Source organism: Lutzomyia longipalpis, chromosome 4, assembly GCF_024334085.1.
Source record: "Lutzomyia longipalpis isolate SR_M1_2022 chromosome 4, ASM2433408v1".
In the NCBI taxonomy this organism is placed as follows: Eukaryota; Metazoa; Arthropoda; class Insecta; order Diptera; family Psychodidae; genus Lutzomyia; species Lutzomyia longipalpis.
Window position 1 is genome coordinate 20,697,771 of NC_074710.1, and position 22,295 is coordinate 20,720,065.

General features: G+C 33.9%; 1 protein-coding gene across 10 annotated transcripts in view; it reads right to left on the bottom strand.

The window, feature by feature from the left end:
* The window catches only part of LOC129794794 (protein kinase C-binding protein NELL2-like), a 74,336-nt gene extending 54,224 nt beyond the window's left edge, over positions 1–20,112 (bottom strand). For 6 of the 10 annotated variants that reach the window (XM_055835659.1, XM_055835658.1, XM_055835657.1 and 3 more), the window contains exons 1-2: positions 19,751–20,071; positions 18,679–19,072 (exon numbers count right to left, since the gene is read on the bottom strand). In XM_055835659.1, coding sequence (XP_055691634.1) covers positions 18,679–18,769 — 91 coding nt within the window. In that variant the 5' untranslated portion in view covers positions 18,770–19,072; positions 19,751–20,071. The other 4 variants (XM_055835650.1, XM_055835660.1, XM_055835651.1 and 1 more) reach the window with 4 other exon arrangements.
* Between the last annotated feature and the right edge of the window lie 2,183 nt (positions 20,113–22,295).

Genomic DNA, 22,295 nt, shown 5'->3' on the forward strand with positions numbered 1-22,295 from the left:
CCATTGTAATTATGACGTCACATTGAAACATTACCTATATTCCAATAAATTATAGATAATAGGTTTATCTTGCTCATGTGATTAGCTAAAGTCTTTTAACCCTTTCGTGATCTTTGAGTTAACGTGAAACATATTATTTAAACAATTTTTTTAATTAATTGTTTTTTTTTTTTCAAATTAGAAATGCATTATTTCATGCAGAAGAGGCGAAAGAAAACGTTTTGCCTAACAAATAATGTTTTGTGAGAGCATCCGTAGAAGAAATATCTTGATACGAAGATCAAATGTTTCAATATTTCTATGTTTCTTTTGGTTATAATTATGACGTCACATTGAAACATTAAATATTCTCATAAATTGTAGTTAATAGGTTTATGTTAATTTTTTACAGAGAAAGGTCATTCAAAAATGCTTTGATAAAAAAATTGATGTTTCTATGTTTTTAGTGTTTCATTGTGATCATGAAAGGGGTCTTTGGTGGTTAGTTAAAGTTTTCTAGCCCTTTCGCGTTCTTTGGTTCATATGTTGATCCAAACGTGAAACACTTGATTATACCAATTTTTTTAATCTATTTGTTTTTTTTTCAAGTTAGAAATGCATTAATTTCACACAGAAAAGGCCAAAGAAGACGTTCTTAGAACATTCGTAGAATCAATATTACGCGCATGTTTCAATGTTTCAATTGGTGTGTTTCAATGAAGCGCCAAAAAGGGTTGAAAGTAATAATTTTAACCCACATCTAGCTTGAATAATTATTTAATTCCTTTAATTCAAATACCTTCCAATGTTAAAATTTCACCTAAAGAACATCCCAATTGTATAGAGAGACAAAAGGAGCCCTCATTCCACGGCAATACCCGTGAGAGTGCAGCATGCCAAAGCGAGAAGGTGGCTGACGTGACAATTTATTGCTTTAGAATTATATGTTCAACATGATCTGTGTCTGGATCTCTTCTACTCTATGTGCTATGTAGTTTACAGGCTTTAATTAATTTGACCCAATTTATGGGATGACACGAGGATATGTTTCTCCACCAGGGATACCTACTGTCTAAATATTTTCTGGGGGATAAATTTATTTCTCAATTTTCACTTATAAGGAAATTTATCGTTTTTACATGACCTGGATAAAATCTAAATTCATTTCTAATGCAATTTCTAAGTGATTTTCTGAAGGTCCAAGCCCGTGTTTTACTCCCTCCCAATTTTTTTTCACCTTTTTTTTTATTGTTGAAAAATTTCACATTCAACGGTGCATTTCACCCTTAAGAGAGGACATTTTATTTTTAAATATTTTATCAAAATACTTGTGTTGTATTTTCGTGATGTGCATGTCTCGTGTGAAACACCCTTCACGTTTTTGATCCGACATGGTGTACAAAGTGGATAATAAATAAATAAAAAATGAATTTGTCACCAACAACGACGACGAGTTATTGACCTGCCCATATATAGTGCGAGTCTATCCCTCTTCTATGTCACAAACACACCCCTTGTGCTTTTCCAAAAAAAAAAAAAAACATTCGCATTAAGTGAAAAATTTATAAAGCAAAGAGACACCATCTAACCCCCTTGAGATATTCATAATGCGGAGTATTCCCTCCCCCGTCCCGCGCTGTATCTATTAATAATTTATTTATGTCACCCTAGAATAAACACTTAATAAAAATAGGCTGTTACACACACACACAGTCAAAACTACCCTGAAAGTAGCATATTTTTCAAGCATAACGGACCCTTCCGCATTTCCCCTGGAAATTTCTTCTTTCTCCCGCGGAAATGGTGCACAGGCGACCTCCTCAAGTGAGATTAATATCCCTGGGGAGTTTCATCCCAGACCTAGAGAGAGCTAGACTTTTTTTTTCTCTTGAACATTATATGGGAAAGTGATGAATTTTTCCGCACAAGAAGCTCCCTAAAAACAAATGGGAACAAAAAAAAGATCACTGAGGGTCCCCGCCCCCCTCCATCCCTTTTCGTCTTGGTACTTTCATCGTTCCGCATATTCATTTCCATAAACTTTCACGGTACTTTTCACACCCCAAAAGACAATAATGCGACAAAAATGGGAATAGAATGAAATTGCATCCGAGGCACTTTTCTTCTTCTTCTCCCTTGTCATGAGGAATTTTCATCGCTCTGCCGCCTGTTTGGATAAAATTGAATTTAGAGACAGTGCGCTCCTCCGGGATGGATTTTCCCTACGAGAAAAAGGGCGTTTTATGGCATTTAAATGGTTCGAAAGATGGAAATTATCGCATGTTGAAACAAATTGCGGTGTTGCTGAAGGTAAATTTTGGGGGAGAGGAAGACATGTTGAGAGAGTTAGGTTTGTAGGGACAACTAAGAGAATTTATTTGACTTCTGAATGCTCTTTGACAATATTTGGAACAAGGGGTATTTATCTGAATGAAAATATTCGGATGATTCGCCAAAAAAATCAAAATATTCAACAGACGAATATTTCTTTTTTTTGTCTTAAATTGGTAGAGATTGATGAGCAAAAGCTTAAAGAGTACTAAATTCTAGCAAAATAAGTGAAATTCAATTTAATACTGTTTCGCCTTTTAGTAGGTACTTTACAAGCTTCAGTTTAGTACTTTTTCAGAATACTTTTTCAGCTAGAATTTACTAAGTCTTAGAATTAGAATTTAGAAGAATTTAATACTTTTAATGACCTTTTAAATTTAGTACTTTTTCTACTTGAATTTCTTTCTTGGGCTAAATTTTAGTAATTTTTATTTATTTTTTATTTAATTACGGGTTCCATCCGTTTAGATTTTAGTAATTTTTGAAAATTAAATCTTAAGAAGTAAATTCAATAATTAATAGTAATAAATTCTAGTCGAAAATATAATAAATTCTAAATGAAAAAATTCTGAATTCAATCAGAAACAGTACTAAATTTAAACAGAAAAAGTATTTATTTAAGGGTGAATAAGTACTAAATTTAAGGCTAAAAGTACTAAATTCAAGCTGAAGAAGTACTAAATTTTATCTGAAAATTAGAATATTCAGATCTTTAGAAATATTGTGATTTTTCGCTAATCTTTGGATTATTCGTCGAAACATTCAAAATATTCGACAGATAAACACCCCTTGTTTTTCACAAATCAAAGTCTTGCTGTTTTTTGGAAGCTTTAAATTAGTTTTCAAAAAAAAACTATTTCTTTATACAAAATAACTCTCTAATGGGAAGAAATTATAATTTTACCACCCTCTAAAAATCCCACCTTTATCGTGATTATGTGCAACAAAGTCTCTCTATCTCTATACTTAAATTGCTACCAAGAGACCACTCGGAGGTACAATGCAATTGCCCCACCCGTTGTTGTATGAAAATTGTGCCAGAGCACAAATTTATCTCTCGTGAAAATTAATTTCTCACCTGAAAATCCCTTCCCCTCTCCTCTCTTCATGCGCCCCCTGCTTTCTGTGTATCACATACACTCGTGACCATTCATGTGATTTATCGCACACAATGAGGGTGAGCCTCCCCCTCCCTCCCACCACCCACACAATAGGAAGGCGGGAATGGGGTGGTTGTTCATTGATTTGTGACAGTGCTCGATATGATGCGATTAGGTGGCTATATAGGCGCGATGTGTGCCAGTGACATTTTCCTTGGTCAATCGTCCATTCATCCCGACTTCCCTACTTATTCATCATCATACATATTCTTATTATAATGTAACCACAAAAGGGGAATTATTAGCCAAGCACCCCCTTCACCACCCCCCTCTGTGGTGTGAATTTTCTCTCCCTCTCTCTCTCTCTCTTTCACCTTCTGTCCAAGGATAATAAATGAAAATCACACCCAAAAGATTCATTTTTTTTCTGGATACTTCTCTTCATGTTTCGGGATAATTAACTCAACCTATATATTATTTTGAGGTATGAATCCCACTCCAAGGGGATACTCACTCAGTCATGAAAATCCTCTTCTTTGCACACACTCCTGAGGTTTTTAAGGGGATTTAGAAGGAGTACAATACCCCTCCCCCTCACCCAAGTCCCGAATGAGTCATTCAAGTGATTTATATCCTTGCCAGGATTTATGAGATTTATTAAAAATCCCTTGAGCAAATTTTATATTTAATATCTCTCTCTTCTCCTTTTCTCCGTACAATGGGGAATTTTCTGGATTTTCCGGATGATGAAGCATTAGAAAATTGAATTATTTTCTATATGTTGGTAAACAATAGCATAAATTCGAAATTTTTCAAGAAAATTCTTTAGCCAAAGAGGATATTAAATATTTTATTTTTAAATTATTGAAGTTTTGCTTAAAGTTAAAAAAAAATTAACCGTTGATTTATTTTTTTTTTTAATTAAATGTTTTTAAAATGTCATACAAATAACAAATATGACAAACTGACAGGAGAATGACATTTATTAATTTACATCTGTCAAAATATCAACATCTGTCAATAGAACGCCAATGACACATGTCAATTTCTATTTTTTTTTTCATAAAAATTTCAATTTAAAAAAAATTTCCTTACTTCCATCGTTTAGTCGTGCAAACTTTTTTTCTTTTAAATTCAATTTTCATTTAAAAGTCTGCACGAGTTTAGTCTCCCCCCCCCCTCACCCCGAAAGCATCTTAATACGGTTCCTGATGGCCAAGTGTGTTTTAAATTGCTATTTTATTATACACACCGTATGAGCACAACGCGAGCCGTAAGAAACTCAAGAGCCTGGAAGCAATAACGAATTCAAAGCAGAAACCCCAGAAGATGCTTCTCTCTTTTTTTTTTGGCAAAGTATGGGCAATTTTATTGCAATCTCCTCCACATTTGCCCCGAAAAATAAGATAAATGGACAAATTCTGCGGGAATCTGGGAATATTTTCCGTGTTTCTGGGTCATTGGTGAGGAGCCCACAGAGTGTGTGTTGGGGGAGGAGGAAGAAAGGTGGCCGGTAGTGATTTTTGGGGAAAACAACCCCCAAAATATCCCTCCTTGGTAATGTATTCTGCAAAGTCACTGAAAATTATTTGTTTGGGGGGGGGCGGGGTGATGGTTTGGAGAAGGTACACGCGGGGGTGGTTGGGCGACCATCTCTGAATTGCTTAGTCCGCTCCCCTAATGGGCTGTTTTGTGAGTAAATCAATTAGAAGGGTCGCTCCTCCACAGTGTTTGACAGTAAATAATTGATTTTGTATTTGCCGCCCAAAGTATGTCAGATGCACTCGCTCTCTCCATATTCAAATTGTGTCACATGCACTGTTGTGTTCCATGTCCACAGCAGCTAGGCCGGCAATTAATCTGCCATACATCGTGTTATATGATGAGAAATTCATTCCCACTTTGCAAGTTTTGTTGAATTTTTAATTTTTCATTTTATCCCCAAGTTTTTCGTAGAAATTTCTGCATATTTTGCTTATTTTTTAATTAAAAAAAAAACATCACTAAAAATCAATTAAAAATCTGCAAGTGTTGGCTAAAGGAACGCGCGCGATACGGGAGGATTGTCTTATGGGGCGCGACGGTTGGAAAATTGAAGTGGAGGAAAAATGAAAAAGAGTCGATAGAAATGAATTTTTGGCATTCACCCAAAATCAATAGAATAATCCTCTCGGAGAGTCTCAATTTCTCTGTTAGAGAACCATTTTCAGTGTGTGTAAAAATAGATATTACACGTAAGACACTCAATTGCACACTCCACATCTAAATTATCAATATATTTTGTCGATACATTTTCCATGACAGGATAGCCCAAAATATAATCCCCACGCGGGTATAGAGATGGCAATTTTCAGCATATGAGATTGTTTATGCTAAAAGTGTTTTTTTTTCGGGATTATTTCTTTAATTCACTTCCACGTGGCTTTTAAATTGATATTTATTAATGAAGTTGTTAAAATAAATTGATATTTCCGTTAAAAAGTTGTTTCTTTTAAACGTTGACATTTTATTTGAAAAGATGTCAAAATATGACATTAAATATTGAAAAAAATGAAAGATTAATTAAAGATTAATATTCAAAATGTTGAATATTATAAGATCTTTTTAAAGGATAACGATATATTTAACAATACATCAATGTATGACAGTTGATTCAAAAAGTTGTCAGATTATGACATTTACTTAAAAAATCTGTCAAAGTTTTGACATTCAAAATACTCAATTTTGTTAAACACATTCAAAGTATAACGATTATTTTCAAAATATATCAAAGTATGACAGTTACAATAAAAAGGAAGTCATGCAGCCAGTATGGGCAAAGTACCTAATTGAAGGAAACGCAGAAAACAATTTTAACCCACCCAGTCTTGTAGGGAATCAAAAAAGGATAAAGAATCGCCAAAAATATTCACCATTTTCCACTGGGGTCACAACGAAAAAAGGCAATAAAGTTTCGAAAAAATTCAAAAAAATTAGCCGCCATTCGCCATTTTGTTCATTTTAATGCATGAAACATATGTTTCAATGCTTCGTCAATTCGTCAATATGAGCTTGTCGATGACAGTTTGACATTTCATTTTTTTTTTTGGGAGAAAATAAAAAAAAATTGCGTATTTTTTAGTTTAATTATCGTGGTAAATGTGTTTTACGTGTTGATCGAGAGTGATTTTTATATTTGAATACCTGAAAGATGAATTCCCGCACAACTTGTGACCGTCTCAGCGAGCACATCATTGGTCGTGGAAAAGGTCTTGGGAAAGGTGGTGCCCAGAAACATCGTAAGGTTTTGCGTGACAACATCCAGGGAATCACAAAACCAGCAATCCATCGTCTTGTCCGTCGTGGTGGTGTGAAATGCAAAGGATTCCAGCGCAGAGGATCTCTCATCTTCAAGACGATCCACGACCAATGTTTTTGGATTATTGCTTTGTTTTGTAACGAGAGATGTGCTCGCTGAGACGGTCACAAGCTGTGCGGGAATTCATCCTTCAGGTATTCAAATATAAAAATCACTCTTGAACAACACGTAAAAAACATTTACCACGATAATTAAACTAAAAAATACGCAATTTTTTTTATTTTCTCCCAAAAAAAAAATAAATGAAATGTCAAACTCCCATCGACAAGCTCATGACGAAGCATTGAAACATATGATTCATGCATTGAAATGAACAAAATGGCGAATGGCGGCCAATTTTTTTGAATTTTTACAAAACTTTATTGCGTTTTTTCTCTGTGACCCCAGTGGAAAATGGTGAATATTTTTGGCGATTCTTTATCCTTTTTTGATTCCCTACAAGACTGGGTGGGTTAAAATTGTTTTCTGCGTTTCCTTCAATTAGGTACTTTGCCCATACTGGCTGCATGACTTCCTTTGTCAAATTGTGACATTTACTTGACAAATCAAATAATTATACTTTAAGAATTTTTAAAAATGTGAAAATTTCTTCAACGTAAAATTCAATCCAATTAAATGTCAAAAGTACTGCATTTAATATTTCTCACCAAGACAAACTTAGACAGTTAAACATATTTGAAAAGCTGTCAAAAATGACCGTTATATTTTTTTTTTCAATCAGTCTGACATTTAGAACAAGAATATGGATAATAAATCACGTAGAAGGTTTTAGCCTTTACACTGACAAATAATAAAATGAAATGTCACTAAAAATAAATGCAAAACTACTAAATAAAAATTAATAAATTCAATGCTAAAAGTACCGCATTTGAAGACAGAAACTGAGCAAAATGATTAACATTTTTTTTTTCTTTTAAACTTAGGTATTCTCTCAAACGTAGACGAGGGGAAGGAACTTTGAAGAATCTCATGTTATATTCTCTCACTCTTATTTAACAAAACAATAAGTCGAAATGAAGGTGAATTGTCTTTCCGTGCCTATAAAACGCGACCACACGGCTTGAGTAAATACTTTTTTTTTGTAAAGAGAGAGAGATGAAAATAAATCCCCTTTTGATAAATTTTTCCCACAATTATTCACACAATTAGCACAAATATCGTCGAACTATTTTACTCGGTACGACTTTTCTAATATCTTTTTTTTCTACTTTTTAGCTTGAGGGGAAAGATTTTATTTTGACTGGTAAAGTTAATGTGGAAGCGACGGGGCTATTCTTATTACGTCACAACGGTTAAAATCTTGTAAGATCATAGGAAAAGACTACATATTTGAAAAATTAAATAGTCTTATTTTAATAAAGGAGTCGATTCTGATAAAAATCTTTTCTTTTCTATTCTAACAACATAAAAGATGCTGCAAGATTTTGACAACTAATGTTTTTATGTCGTTTTATAAAAGAAAAACAAAGAATTTATTATTCCAGAAAACAGTCGGAAAGGTCTCTAACGAGCCCTGGAAAAGTAATTTTCTTTCAAAAAAAAGATTACGCAGAATACCAAAAATCTTGTAACTGAGTAATTGTAAGAAAAGAAAAGATTTATTTCAGAATCTAACCCAAATTCTTAGACTTGTCGTTAAATTCTAAATAATTTTAAAGTATTGCAAAAGAGTCTAAGAGAGAAATTCTTAAAAGATGGCGCAAGTTGTCATGATATTTTGAAAGAATGAGACTTCTTTGTAATTTCTTTGTCTGAAAAGAATTTTATTCTAAGAAACCTCAACAGGTGGCGCTAGTTGTTAGAATATCTTTAAAGAAATGAAACTCCTTTGCGATTTCTTAATCCAGTAAGAATACTATCAACAAAAAACTCAAGAGATGGCGCTGCTTGTCCAAACACACAAAAAATCTTATTCCAACCAAAAAAAAACTCAATTATATTTCTCCTAAATTTTCTTCTGTAAATTCTCAAAAATAACAAAAAGAATTGAGGACAATGTTTACATGAAGATTTAGATTTATTGCAGAGCTCAATGTCTCTCCAACATTGTCGTAGTGTAAGGTGTGTAGTAGAAGAAAAAATGGTCTTATGATGGAGCATAGCAATGTTAATGAGATTGACGGTACCTATATTATCTCCGCGTACCTTCTATTGTTTAACTATTAAGAGATGCTCTTCGCACAGGAGGGGGTATCAGGGGAGGACTGGTAGTCATAAAAAAGTATAATGCTAATAAATATGGTTTAGAGAAAATATAACGAAATATTTGTATAGACATAAAATGCAAACACGAAAGGAGGTACAAAAAAAATGAACAAATGCAGAAAAGAAGCAAAAAGGGGGGCACAGAAGAAGCTGAAAAAAAGCGCTGATTCCAATGGAGCCGCGCTCTGGAATGTGGAATTTAAAGATTTTTTTTCACAATCTCTTCTGTGGGGATTCTTTTGTCTTCCTTCCTTTTTCTCTTCATTTTCATTGGGGAACACTTAAGTGTGGCATCTTCTCTTTTACCATTTGAGAGTTGGGAGAAAAATTTTTCTTCAAGAGTCAATTCATGTTTTGCGATTAGGTGCAATTTGAAGAACGTCTCCATCTCTCCCTCTCTCTGTCTATCTTCCTTCTGTACATCCCAAAGAGAAACTCTCCGGCAACAAGAAGATAATCTCTGTGGCAAAAGAATCTTTTCTCTCCCGCGGGGGTAACCACATGGCAAAATGCAGAGAAGAATATTATGTAGTGTAGGTATATAAAAAAAAAGTATTATGTGAAAAAAAAAAAGTTATATTTGATGAGACTGACAAGAACAATGCTCAATCCACCTTCGTTTTTCTTAAGCATTCCCTCCGCCACATAGAGCGCTTCTCTACTCTACTCACTACATATTGCCCCCAAGCCGGCTTCTCTCGATACTTGGGCAAACATCACACATTCCGTGGAATGCAGTGGAGCTTATTCGCATTTTTGCATTATTAGAAAAATAAAAAGGAGAAAAGAACACGACAGAATGGGGAGAGAGATGAAGACATTCCACAAGAGGGCAAGGTCGGTAATTAGTGACAGACGCCCCTCTTTTTTTTTCCTTTTTCTTCTTAAAAATGTCTTTGCGCTTAGTGACGGCATTATCCGACATCAGCAAAAGATTGCGCATTAATGCACGGAAGAGAGTAGAAAAATGTAGTATTTATTTGTAATTTACTTGCTTTTATGACATAACTATGAAAATGTCATTTTGACACTTCTTAGAATATGTGTCAAAATGTTAAAAGTTTTTTTTTTTTTAAAGAACTTAATCTTCTAATTAAAGAAGTTTTAATTGTAATAGACTTTTTTTATATTCAATTTAGATTAGGTCAAACTTCAAATAAAACTTCAATTCTGTCAAAAAGCTGTCATCATATTCATAGTGAAATGTCAGTTATTTGTAGAGAACTATCAAAAACACTTTTGTGAGATTCTCTGTGTTTAGTACTCTACAAAATATGATTTAAAATACCTAATTTAGTAAAAATTGAAAAATCTTTTCTAGGATGACATTTAACAAAAAGTTGTCAAAAATGACATTTGTTTGAAAAATTGTTAAAAATCTCTTTTTTAATGCCCTAATTAAATACTTTGTTCTTTTCATTTGTTATTTAAGTATGCTGTCATTTGGGACATTCACTTAGTTTATTATTAAAATGACATTAACATTGACAAAGCTGTCAAAAAATGACATTTATTGCATAAAATTGTCAATTAATTTTATTGATATCTTTAAGTCTGTTAAAGAACTATTTTTTTAAATCTGTCATAAAGTGACAATTATATAAAAGAAGAAACACTTCAATATAATAAATAATAATAGTTATGTATGAAGAGATGTCAAAATTTGACATTTAAATGAAAATGTAAATAATGACATTTCCTCATTGAAAGCTGTCAAACAGTATTATAAGCATCAGTTTGCAAAGAATTATATTTCTTTTAAAGTATCGTGAGTAACTGAAAAATCTGTCAAAATGACGTTTCTTTTAAAATAAACTGTAATTAATAAACTTTCATATTTATAGTAAAATTTTCCTTTGAATTTATCAAATTTTAGGAAATATAGAAATGAAAAATCAACCCCAAACACATATTGAGGATATTGATTAAGAAATAATGTGATATGTATAAAACAAAAAAAAAGCTGAGGGCAAATAAAAATTGCTTAGCAAACTAAAAATGTTTTTTTGTTGTTGGGGGTTGAATGAAAAAATGTTGTGTGTATTGTATGGGAATAATTTAAGTTATGCGCATGTTTCGTTCATTAAATCCATAAAGTATATGCTCTTTTTTTCCTCTGTGTGCTTCCTCTTTTTCTCGGCAACACACCAACCACATATATAGTTGATGGAAAATTGTTTAGTGAGAAATTTTGGAATTTTCCTCTCGGAGGTTTTTTGCCCCTTTTCTCGTCCCCAAAAGTTTGTGGTTAATCTGTTTTTTTCTGCCTCTCTCGCTCTCTCAATCTTAACTTTCACCATCCAGTTTTTCTGCACATATCTATACATAAATGAAAATTTTATCCCATTAATCCCTTTCTGTGTGCACCATCAACCCTTTTTTTAATCCAACCCCCCATCCCTCCTGCCCAAAAGTTCTCATTTAGTTGGTGCAGAAGGAAAAGAAAAAAAGAAAAATCCCGACTGGCTTCTGTGAAATACAACTAAACCAGACTTCAATGAAAAAGCTCTTGAGTGAATTAGCATTTATATATATTGAAGTAAAAAAGACCTCTCGTGACGCGGAAGATTATTACAATACGTTAGACTTCTTATATGATTCCAGACTGTACGTACATTATACTGCAAAATCCACATCATGGCATTTTTGCCAGAGTACTCAGTGTGGTGGAGTAAAGTGATTGCAAATGTAATTAAATTTTAATACACATCAACCATTTTCCTTCATTTTCACTCGTAAATTCTCATTTCCCAAATGGCTTTTCTATGCTTGTTTGTGTTTACGTTTTTTTTTGCTTAATATTTTTGGCGTCTCCGTCTTTTTTTTGGGAGCTTCTCATCCAATTTTTTTCATTTAAATGCAAAGAGTGATTTATTCCCAATTTTATTCCTAATTTTATAGAGCCTAAATTGATTTTTCAAACTATGCTATATTCTGTAAAAGAAAGTTCTGTTGAAATTTTTAAATGAAATTCAATTTTTGTTGATTGAAATATTCTCATATAAAAATCCATTAAATATTCCAATCTCTCTCACTAAATTTATGCCTTCATTGTTTTCTTTTTTTATTTTATCATTTAGTTAAATCATATCAATGTGTGTACAGTACAGGTATATTGCATTAAGAAAAACGTTGTGGAAAATTACTTCTTACAGATTAAGAAAACAAATCTTCTAGAATCTCTTAATGAATACTAAGAGGTTTTAGAAGTCGATAGAAATAAGTTCCATTTAGTCTCTTTAGCTAAACTTTAGTTTTTTAAGCCCTGATTAAGTTTTAGAAGCTCAAACTTCTATGACTTTTAAGGTTTTGTTTGACTGATTGAATTTTTGATTTGTTTTTGCAGAAAAAAAGTATTGTTGTCTCTCTCTCGTACTATATTTTACGTTATGTATTGATTTCTATCGTTGAAAGTTTCCGGAATAAGGGATAAAGCTTTGAAGTATTCATTGAATGCCTCTTAAGCATGCCGTGGATTAGTTTATGGCAATTTTACAGACAAACAGACGAACCATCAAACAAACGGACGAACTGTTAAACGTAAAAAAATGATCAAACTAACAATTGGTTAAGCTAACGATGAATCAAAGTAACGTTCAAGCGGATAGACAATTGTGGAGCCCTGAATAGGGGGGCGCCACAGGGCTTTGGTCAACTCCTCTAGTAACCTCAACCCTCGTCCTCAAACTAATCTACGGAGCACTTTACACGCACAGCCATCCCCGCACAAGGCTGAGCTTCGACTAACTCTCTCTTCACTCATCAGCACTCTTTGCTATTCTCTCATCTAATTACTCTCTCAGTGCTCTCCTACATTCTCTTGTGGATTCTCATATTCTCTCGCCTATTTGAGGGTTTGTAACCTAGAGGCAGAAGCCGTTGCCAAGGGTGGGCAGCCATTACAGTTACCGCCAATCTAAGGGTACTCACTCTATAAGCAGGTTAATATTCGCTGGATAGTGAGTCGGGCGCTACACAATTAAACAAACAAATGGTCAAACAGATAAATGATTAAATGGAGAAAAATTCAAATAAACAAACAAACAGACTAACAGACGGACGAACGGTTAAACGAATAATTGATAAAATCATCAAACTAACAAACAATGAAACTATCTAATTAAAAATATCGTTTCTCATATCATTATCGGTTAAACGGCTTAACGAACAATTAATCAATCAAACGACTAAATAAACGAATGATTAAACGAACAAACAAACCAACAAACAGTCAAACAAACAAATAATTAAAGAAACTAGCAGTCAAACGAAAAAATGATCAAACAAACGAACGATTAAACAAAAAAACTAGCAAACGGTAGGAAGTATTTTTTTTGTAAACCCCTAAAAAATCCTTCAAGGGTTAATGAAAATTACATCCCTCTACCAAATCTTGAATTTAAGAAACTTCAAGAAAAAAATCCCAAAAGAGACTTCATACAAAATGCGTGAGGAAAGGCTTCGATTTTGAGTGAATTCAATCAATATTACTCATTGAACGTCCTCCTTCCCTACCTCTCTTCATTACTCAACCTATATATAAAACAATTTTACACGAAAATCAATTCATGGGCAAAGAATGGGGTGATGTGGTTTACCCGCCAAAAAAATGCAAAGACACTGGAATTTTAAGAAAAAAAAAAACCTTTTGAAAATTAACAAGTCAAATGGGGTGAACGAAAAGACGATGTGAAAAGAAATTGGCGATTCCTTGACACTTGTCGTACGACCTTTTGTGTGTTGATGCGACAATTTTTCCACGCTGTGACTCATAATAATGTTTTATGATGGAAGGAAAAAAAAAGTCCCACAAAGGGAGATACAGAGAATTTTCCAAATTATTAATTTTTTCAGACAATTACTAATCCTCCCTAGATCGATGACTTCCTTTTAACCGTTTGATTTTGCAAAGGAACTGGTTTTAAAAATCAAATTTTTCATTTCCATTTTTCTTGGGAAAATTATTAATCAAAATTTTTTTTTCAAAATAATTTAAAAGAATTCTTTTAAAGAATTGCAAAAAATGCGCGCAAAGATGTATTGTAGGAAGAAGAAGAATAAGAGCAGAAAGTGAGGCGCTCGCGTTGGCTGTTGCTGGTGGAAATTGAATGCAAAATTAGACCTCGACTTGGGTCACTCAGCAATAATAAAAATGTGTGACTATGGCAATAATATAGGTTCTAACCCATTAATATAAGCCACTGTCTACACCCAATTGAAGAGCGCAGAGTAAGTGGCCAGAAGAGTGTGTGCGGAGTTTCAATTTCACGCCATTCTACACCCTCCTTCCCTCCTCCATGCTTGTGTCCCGTCAATAACATCAATCAGCACGGGATTAATCAAGTGCGGGGGGAATAGACTGGAAAAGGTCACAATGCCCGCGGGTATGCGTGTCTTTCTGCAATCTTCATTGTCAGGGGAATTTTGGGGAATATTCTACGAATTCTAATCTAATCATTCTCTATTCCTTAAGAAACATTCTAAGCTTTTCCAAATGATTTTTTTTTCCTAATATTCTAATAAGAAATAATTCTTTTTGTGAAAATATCATACATTCTTTTGAACAAGGGGATGGTATAACCTCATTTTCTGTGAAGAAAAGTCACTTTTTGTTGAACAAAATGTATGAGGAATTCTGGAATCTCGCTCAATCTCGACCGATTCCCGAGAAACACTTTAACTTTTTTTTATAATAATAAGTTATTTCGATAATGAGATAGGGATCAATCGAAAGCTAATTAAATGTACTTTCGATTGCAAGTGGAATTGTGCAAATTGATCCCTTCTTTTGATCGGAAGAAACCGCTGCCTCACATAAAGTACTGATTTCTCGGGGTTGGGCATCCTCCTGCTTTTGAATAACTCACCTTGTCTTATTAGCATAACAAGTAGAACACTTGACTAACGTTCTTAAACTCCTAGGTTCAAATCATGAGCTAGACATTTTTTTTTCTCTTTAAAAAAATACTTATTCTTCCATTTAACTGAAATTGAATTGAATTGAAAACATAAGAATTGATGTTAAAGAGAGACAGAGATATAGGAATCTCAGGGTGAAATGATCCACTATTAGCCTAAAACTTATTCCGGAGACTTTCAACGATAGAAATCAAATTATAACGTAAAAAAATCCCTAAAATCTCTTAAGAAATTTCAGATTTTCTGTTTGAAAGTCAAGAATGACTTTACAAGACTAAACCCTCCCCTAAATCTCTCTCTGCATTAAGAAATCTCTAATTATTTATTTATATTGCCCATAACGATCATAGAGAATTTCAATTTAGAAAATCATCCCAATAACGTTGAGACATTCAGCTTTTTGAGGGGAAAATATTGGAAAGGCTAAAAGAGTTTCAATTTCACGATGAAAATGTTCAAATAAATTTTTGAGTAGTTCGATTTTTTCGTTCCAATTGGCTGAATTTCGAGCCACCCCCTTGAAATAAACAAAAAAGAAGAGAAAACCTTGTTTTCCTTCAAAATGGAATAAGGGGGTGTTGTACAAAAAAAATTGATGTTCATTCTGTGGTTTCATTCATTGCTCATTCTTTTCTAGCTTGCGTAGAGGGAGGAAAAATGACCAGACAATAAGCCCAGGATGTTTTGTTGGAGATGTGCCGGAAATGTAATTGTTGAAAGGGGTGTTTTCCACCCCTTCAAAAAAAAATGAGAAGGAATCAATCACATGAAATTGGCTTGAGTGACTTCAATACTCTTCTTTTTTTCCTTTTCTTTGGTGATCTCAATCACGCAAGACGGATTGACCTCACGCAAAAAAGGAAGAAAAACCGGACACAGGAATTCCCTCTCCCCCCTGCCAAAACAGAGGGATTATGGCAAAGAAAAGGACATGAAGAAACCTTTAAGCAGGAGTAACAATTCCCTCACTGTGGTGAATTTACTACGCAGACTGAAATGTCTTCCTGTCTCTTCCTCCGGGGATTTCAGTATGTAGCGCAATGTAGGTATAAATGTGAAAAGGTCTATGTTGAACAATTAAACATTGACGACACACAAGGGAGATGGATGAATGTGAATAAATAGTGCGTGGCTCATTTTCAGCAATTTTGCCACAAGGGATGGTTATTTAGCTGTGTGGTGTGGAAGGATAAAATGGCAAAAGCATTTGGGGGATGATTCATGAATTATTTCCTTCTCTGTGTCTCTTCTTGCGAGGAAAGTGACGGAATGTTCTAAAATGTTCTTTAGAAAAAAAGAAAATTTGTAGAAAAAGAATTATTTTAAGCACTCGAAAGTAATTAATAAGAGTAGTGAACAACCCCTAACAAAAAGGAGTTCATTCACATTAGTAAGAAAAAACTCTCATTTGAAGGTAAAATCAGAATACATAAAATCATGTTTAGAGAACCAAAAAAAACCATAAAAACTTTCCTTTTTGCCACTTTAGTATTAGGGGAGGACGGGGTAATTTGGCCACTTTGGCGGTTTTTGGGATATATCAAGCAAGTTTGGTAGTATGAAGAAAACCAAATAACCCTATTTTGTAGGAAATTTTCCGGCCTACAACTTCCCCATATAACACTTTTCTCCATCTCGATGAGAAATGGGTGAATTTTCCATTTTCCTGGACCCTTAGCTTAGTGTCCAAATTACCCCGAGCACGGGTAATTTGGACACTTTGGCGCACAAATTATTAAACATGAAAATTTTTGGACAATAAAAAAATTTTATTTTTTCGATTATTTTTTTGGAAGATAGGATATTTATCTAAGATTCATTTCCAGTAATTTACCAGATAAAAATATTTAACAGAGCCTCAAACTTTAACATTTTCTGAACCATAAACGGGCAAAGTCTAAAAAAGGCCATTTTTCAATTTATCGTAAATTTCTTTTTTTAGATAAAATTTTTTATCCTACTTTGCTTATAATCTGTAAGAAAACATTAAAAGGCACAACCACAATAAATATCTTAAATGTGCGTCGGAAAATGTGCCGGAAAAACTCAAGTGGCCAAATTACCCCACTCCAATTTTCCGGATAAAACCATTTCCACAGGAAAATCTGTTTGAGATATCGGAAAATGGATGTCACTATCGTGTTTATGAGGGATCAATGACCCATAATGGCCTTAAAGTTAATTTTTAAGTGTTAAAATTTTTTCGAAAATGACGTACATTCAAAATGCCAAAAGCACTTGAAAAAGTGAAAAAATGATTTTTATCAAATAAAAGAAAATCTAATGATCGGATTTTCCTCAAACTTGGTACGATTGATTATCTCTATGGGGAGTATAAACTGTGGAGAAATGGATTTTCTAGCATTTACCATACTTGAGATATTCCCATTAATGACTTTGCCAAAATGGCCAAATTACCCCGTCTTCCCCTACATATGAAACACTTTTAAAAAATTCGCCCAAAAACGCACATAATGACGTCACTATTATACCTTTTTGGCTTTTTTATTGCATGAAGTATTCGCGTTAATATTTCGTCCATGCTTCCTTTTATATACTTTTGTTCATTAAAGATATAAAAGAAAATCACCTTTTTAGCGACTTTCCATCCTCGACATTCTCGAATATTCCATAATTTAAATATTGAAGTGAATAAACTCCTTTATAAATATGAAAAGATGAGAAAAGATTTCTGATAGAATCGACCTCATTAAAGAAAATATTCATAGCACAGTGATGCCCCAAATTCACCCTTTTGCAATTAATTCTAACTATTCTCTTAGTTGAATAAAATTTTGGTTAAATAATAAATTTTTAATGCCTAGATAAAGGAAGTTTTTGGTCCAAAAGGAAATAAATAAAATATTCTTTTAGGATAATTTGGTAAGAAATAATTGAGTTAATTTCGACATAATTCTTGGGGCAAGAAATCAATACAAGAGCCCTTAATTAATGATTAAATCCTTTAATCTTTCAACCCTTTTTACAAGATTTTAGGGTATCCTAAAGTAAGTAAAATCCGTACAAAACTTAAAAAAAAATTATATAAAAAACTCACAATTCTTAAATTGAAAAAAAAAAGAAAAAAAGATTTTTGACAGAATCATTCGCAGCGTTAGAAAACTTTTTTTTTTTTAATTTATTCCTTTTAGGTACCTACATTCTGGAGAAAACATTTTAATAAGGTCTCTTTTTAAGCAATTTATTAAAAAAACTTGGAAGAAGAAAATGGGGCTAATTGATGCACCCGTCAAAATATCCCCCTGCAATCATTTTTAATCTACTAAATCTCCTATATTTTGAACTAAATGATTAATAATTAATAATTAATTCATACTGAGCTCATTAAACATCATTACTTTGATAAAATTCAATAAAATCTTTCATTTTTAAATTTGTTAAAAAAGAAAATTTTTTTTTCATCTTGTTTTTTTTTTTAATTTTATTACTTTACGGCCGCGAACTTCATGTCCATAGGGCCTTTCATCTTGTTAATTTCTTTTAAACACTTTGTTAAATGTTTTTTATACTTTAAACTTATTTCAAAACACGAATCTGAAGTTATTTTCCTAAAATCCTTGTTGAATTCCACATTAAAATCATTTTTAATAAAAATTGACAGTTGGGGCTAAATAAATCACAGAAGATATTAAATTTTTTTAATTAATTGACAGCTGTCAAACTAATTCAAAAAACAACTCCAATCAATTATACCCGTATTATTCACAAGAATTTTACACAATCCGCGTTAGAGAGAGAAAAAAAAATAAAATTTTTGAGACTCACCTGGATCTGACAGAAGTAGGATGGCCAAGGTCACGATGAGAGCCTGGACACATCCCCAGGATGTCCAATGGCCCCCAGGAAATGTTGACATGGCAGAGCTACTCGGATCGCGGCCTCAGCCGGACGGGCTCCTGGTCAAAATCCTCTGTGAGCACCATCACAAACCCAAACGGCAGGAAATTCCCCGACCTGACCACCCAAAGTCCCACTCTTCCCCTCACGAAATTTGTCTCTTGCACTGTCTTTTCCTTCTTTTATTATTTTCCTTCCTTCTTCCTTAAAGTTCTCTTTTCCTTCTTTTTTTTTTTTGAGAGCTACCTCACACGCCACCCAATCGATTTTCCAGCATTTCCTCTTGAGCTTTCCACAATGGGGAAGGCTTATTTAGCTGCGGCTGCAATTTTTGCAAAGAGATTTTCCTCCCAATTAGAATTCAAAAATTTCCTTCAATTCAGAAATTGTCTTTGGACATTTCTGTGGAGAAGTTTTTTTTTTCTCTGGATTTTTTGGGGGATGAGGACCGGTGAGAAAAAATTAATTTCTTTGAGAAAAAAATGGCAACATCGCTGCAAAAGATGGGGGGATGATTTTTCTAGCCCCCCACTAAGGGGACAAAATGAATCCATTAATTAGCCTCCTAAAGAGGCTACAAAAATGTCCAAGATAGCCCCGAAGAAAGTTAAGTGAAAAAAGGAAAATTAAGGGATGAAAAGCTCCTCGTGAAAATGGGTGGAAAAGTCACCTTTTCTGGGCTACACACGGGGCGAAAAATTGCCCAGTGTCTCCTTCTCGCTCCCACACTCACACCCACCAATCGCGCTATCTCACTCCAGTGGGGTGAGTATCGGGTGCAGTGGTGCCACAGCTCGCGAGATTCCGAATAAAAGAATTTCAAATGAAAATTTTGCAAAATTTTCCCACTAAAACAGTTCACGAGAAAAAAGGAATTTCCCACGAAATTAGCACCATTTTCGGGGGAAGGGGGTAAGCAATGTGAACGCAATGGGGTGACACGGAAGTCGCGCGACAGGGTGGAGAAAATCTGCAAAAATTGCCGCCTTTTTTTTTTCACCTCTCCAACGAGTCCAAAATCCACCCCTCCTGCTTGCACACAGTGTCTCAGCTTTGCCGCAAAATTCACCTCTCTCACTCGCACACCTTCACGCACATTTCACGGATTTTCTGCGAAGCACACGGACGGCCCGAAAAAAGTGATAAAAACTTCCGCGCTCAAACACGGCACACGGACAACTTTCGGTGTGTTGTTATTTTGTATTTGTGAAAGAAAATCCACAGAACACTTTGCAAAAGTCCTTGCCACAGTGTCTGTGAGGCCTGAGAAAAACTCCTCAATCTTCCGAGAGTCTCTGACCAAACTTCCCACGACGACGGATGGAAACAAACTGTGCGCCTCGATGGTCTGCATATCCCCTTAAAATGCCCTCCCCTTCAATTGGACACATCTCGCGGATATTCCTACGACGTGTCCCATGTTCCCAGCACGGTCTCTCGCGTGACAAACAATCGTTTTTTTTATTCCTTAGAAAATATTAACCCTTTGACGGCACATAGGGATGAAAATTTTTCTTTTTTTTCATTGCAATATATGGCTATCTTATAATCAACCAAGTAGGATTGTTAATACCAAGTAAATAAACCTTAACCCCTGGAGGATTTTGCTGGCCACAGTGGCCAATTTGATTTTTTAAATCGTTGAAAAATAAAATCTTTATCCTATAGTGATGACTCTACAATAAGAAGAAGAAAAGAAAGAAGCCATTCTGTGTTGAAGAGGCCAAATAGAAAGCACGATGGGCAGCTTAGAGATTATTTTTTTTGTGAAAATTTAAGGAAATTTTAGGACCTTAAGGAGTCCCACGATCTGCCAGGTATTGCTGTGTTTGCAATTTTATGATTTGTTCGTATTCATGCAAGAGGTAAAGCTCAATGCGAAAAAGGAAGACCAATTTATTATATTTATTCATAAATTTGTATTTCTCTCTCCTATAATTCATGAGGACTTTAAATGTTTTGTTTAATATAAAATGCAGATGATTACGGAGATAATGGTGATATCATCTCCGTAATCATCTCCATCTTGATGGTGCGTGAGATATTCTTATTTATTGAGAGTATTCCATACACTCTATCCAGTTCATTTTGAACTGCGGATAGAGGACGGTGATCAACGCAGCCATATATACTTCTACATTCTCTTTAAAATAAAAGAATTACTGGAAGTGTCTTCAGAGAAGTGAGTATATTTGAGGAAACGTCTTTCCTGTTAACTTTGACAGTTTGAAACCTCGTAATAATGGGAAGAAGCATCTCGTACAGGTGAGTTTCTGACCCCTGAAAGCAGTCCAATCCATCAGCTATTGGCTACATTAGAGCGGTATAGTCTTCAATGAAGTTTAAATCAGCTTGTGTTAACCTTTCAAGGCTTAAAGCGTCGCACAGCTGATTTATCTTGTCCTTGACTGGAGTAGTCTGCAGAAGGCATTGTACAAGGAGTTCCATCGCGTTACAATTGTAATCAGCGAAGACTCCAAGATATCGCGGATCAGGGATTACTTAGGAATCCTGTATTGTTTCCCTAGCCCATTGCACTTACAGATTACCTGTATCTTAATGTAATTAACTTTTATTAACTCCTTAAAAAATTAAACCAAGAAACTAAGAAATTACGAGATTCATCAATGAAACGTGCAATTTTTAGAGTGTTCGGCAAGGAAACGAAAAAACCTTTCCCACTTTGAAGTTTGCAGTTGACCTTATCCACCTGATGTATTTTTTATCAATAAAAACCAGCGATATTTTTTATTTTATGTATTTCAAGACATTGGGTCGTATTCAGCGACAAAGAAATTTATGAAATTTCAAGAATTTCTTGTGAAAATTAAATAATTTCAAGGATTTCTTTGTCGCTGATTATGACCTATTATTTTAAGTTCTTTACCACGTAGTGTAATAAAGTTGTAAACAATGGAGAGAATAATATATTTAAGAAAAACTAAAAAAAAAAAAATGTTTTGTCTTCCATTCATTTTCCACTATAAGTATTTGAATGAAACATAAGCGTAAATGTTTCAATCGGTGAACTTTAACCTTAAAAACACGATACAGATTTGCAAAACATACCTAAGTAAACATAAAACCTTCTCTTTAACCATTTTTGAAGTTCCTGAATCTAATAAAATTCTTATTAGTCCGATTAGATGTTCAATAAAAGAAAATTATCGAATTTGAAACCTACTGGAATGCAATTACGAATTTTAAGGATAATTAATCTATAAGTAATATGTTGCAATTAGAAGTCAGAAGAATCTTTGTGCTCTTTTTTTTAAGTTCTATTGTCTTTTAATTTCTAAATTCAGCTGAATACAACGATTAAAACAGCCTAAAACTTCTAACAAATTCAATTATTTTCTACAAGATGTGTCTGAGGAAATTCCATGGAATTACCATGAGACATATTTCACTGGGATTGCGGCTTTTTACGTGCCATCGGCCCCTACTCGGCATGGTGCACGAAGGTAAAGCGAAAAATCGTGCATATGCTTCAAATAAACGTTGAGAATTTAAAAATACATTAAAAGACGACGAAATTGAATGAT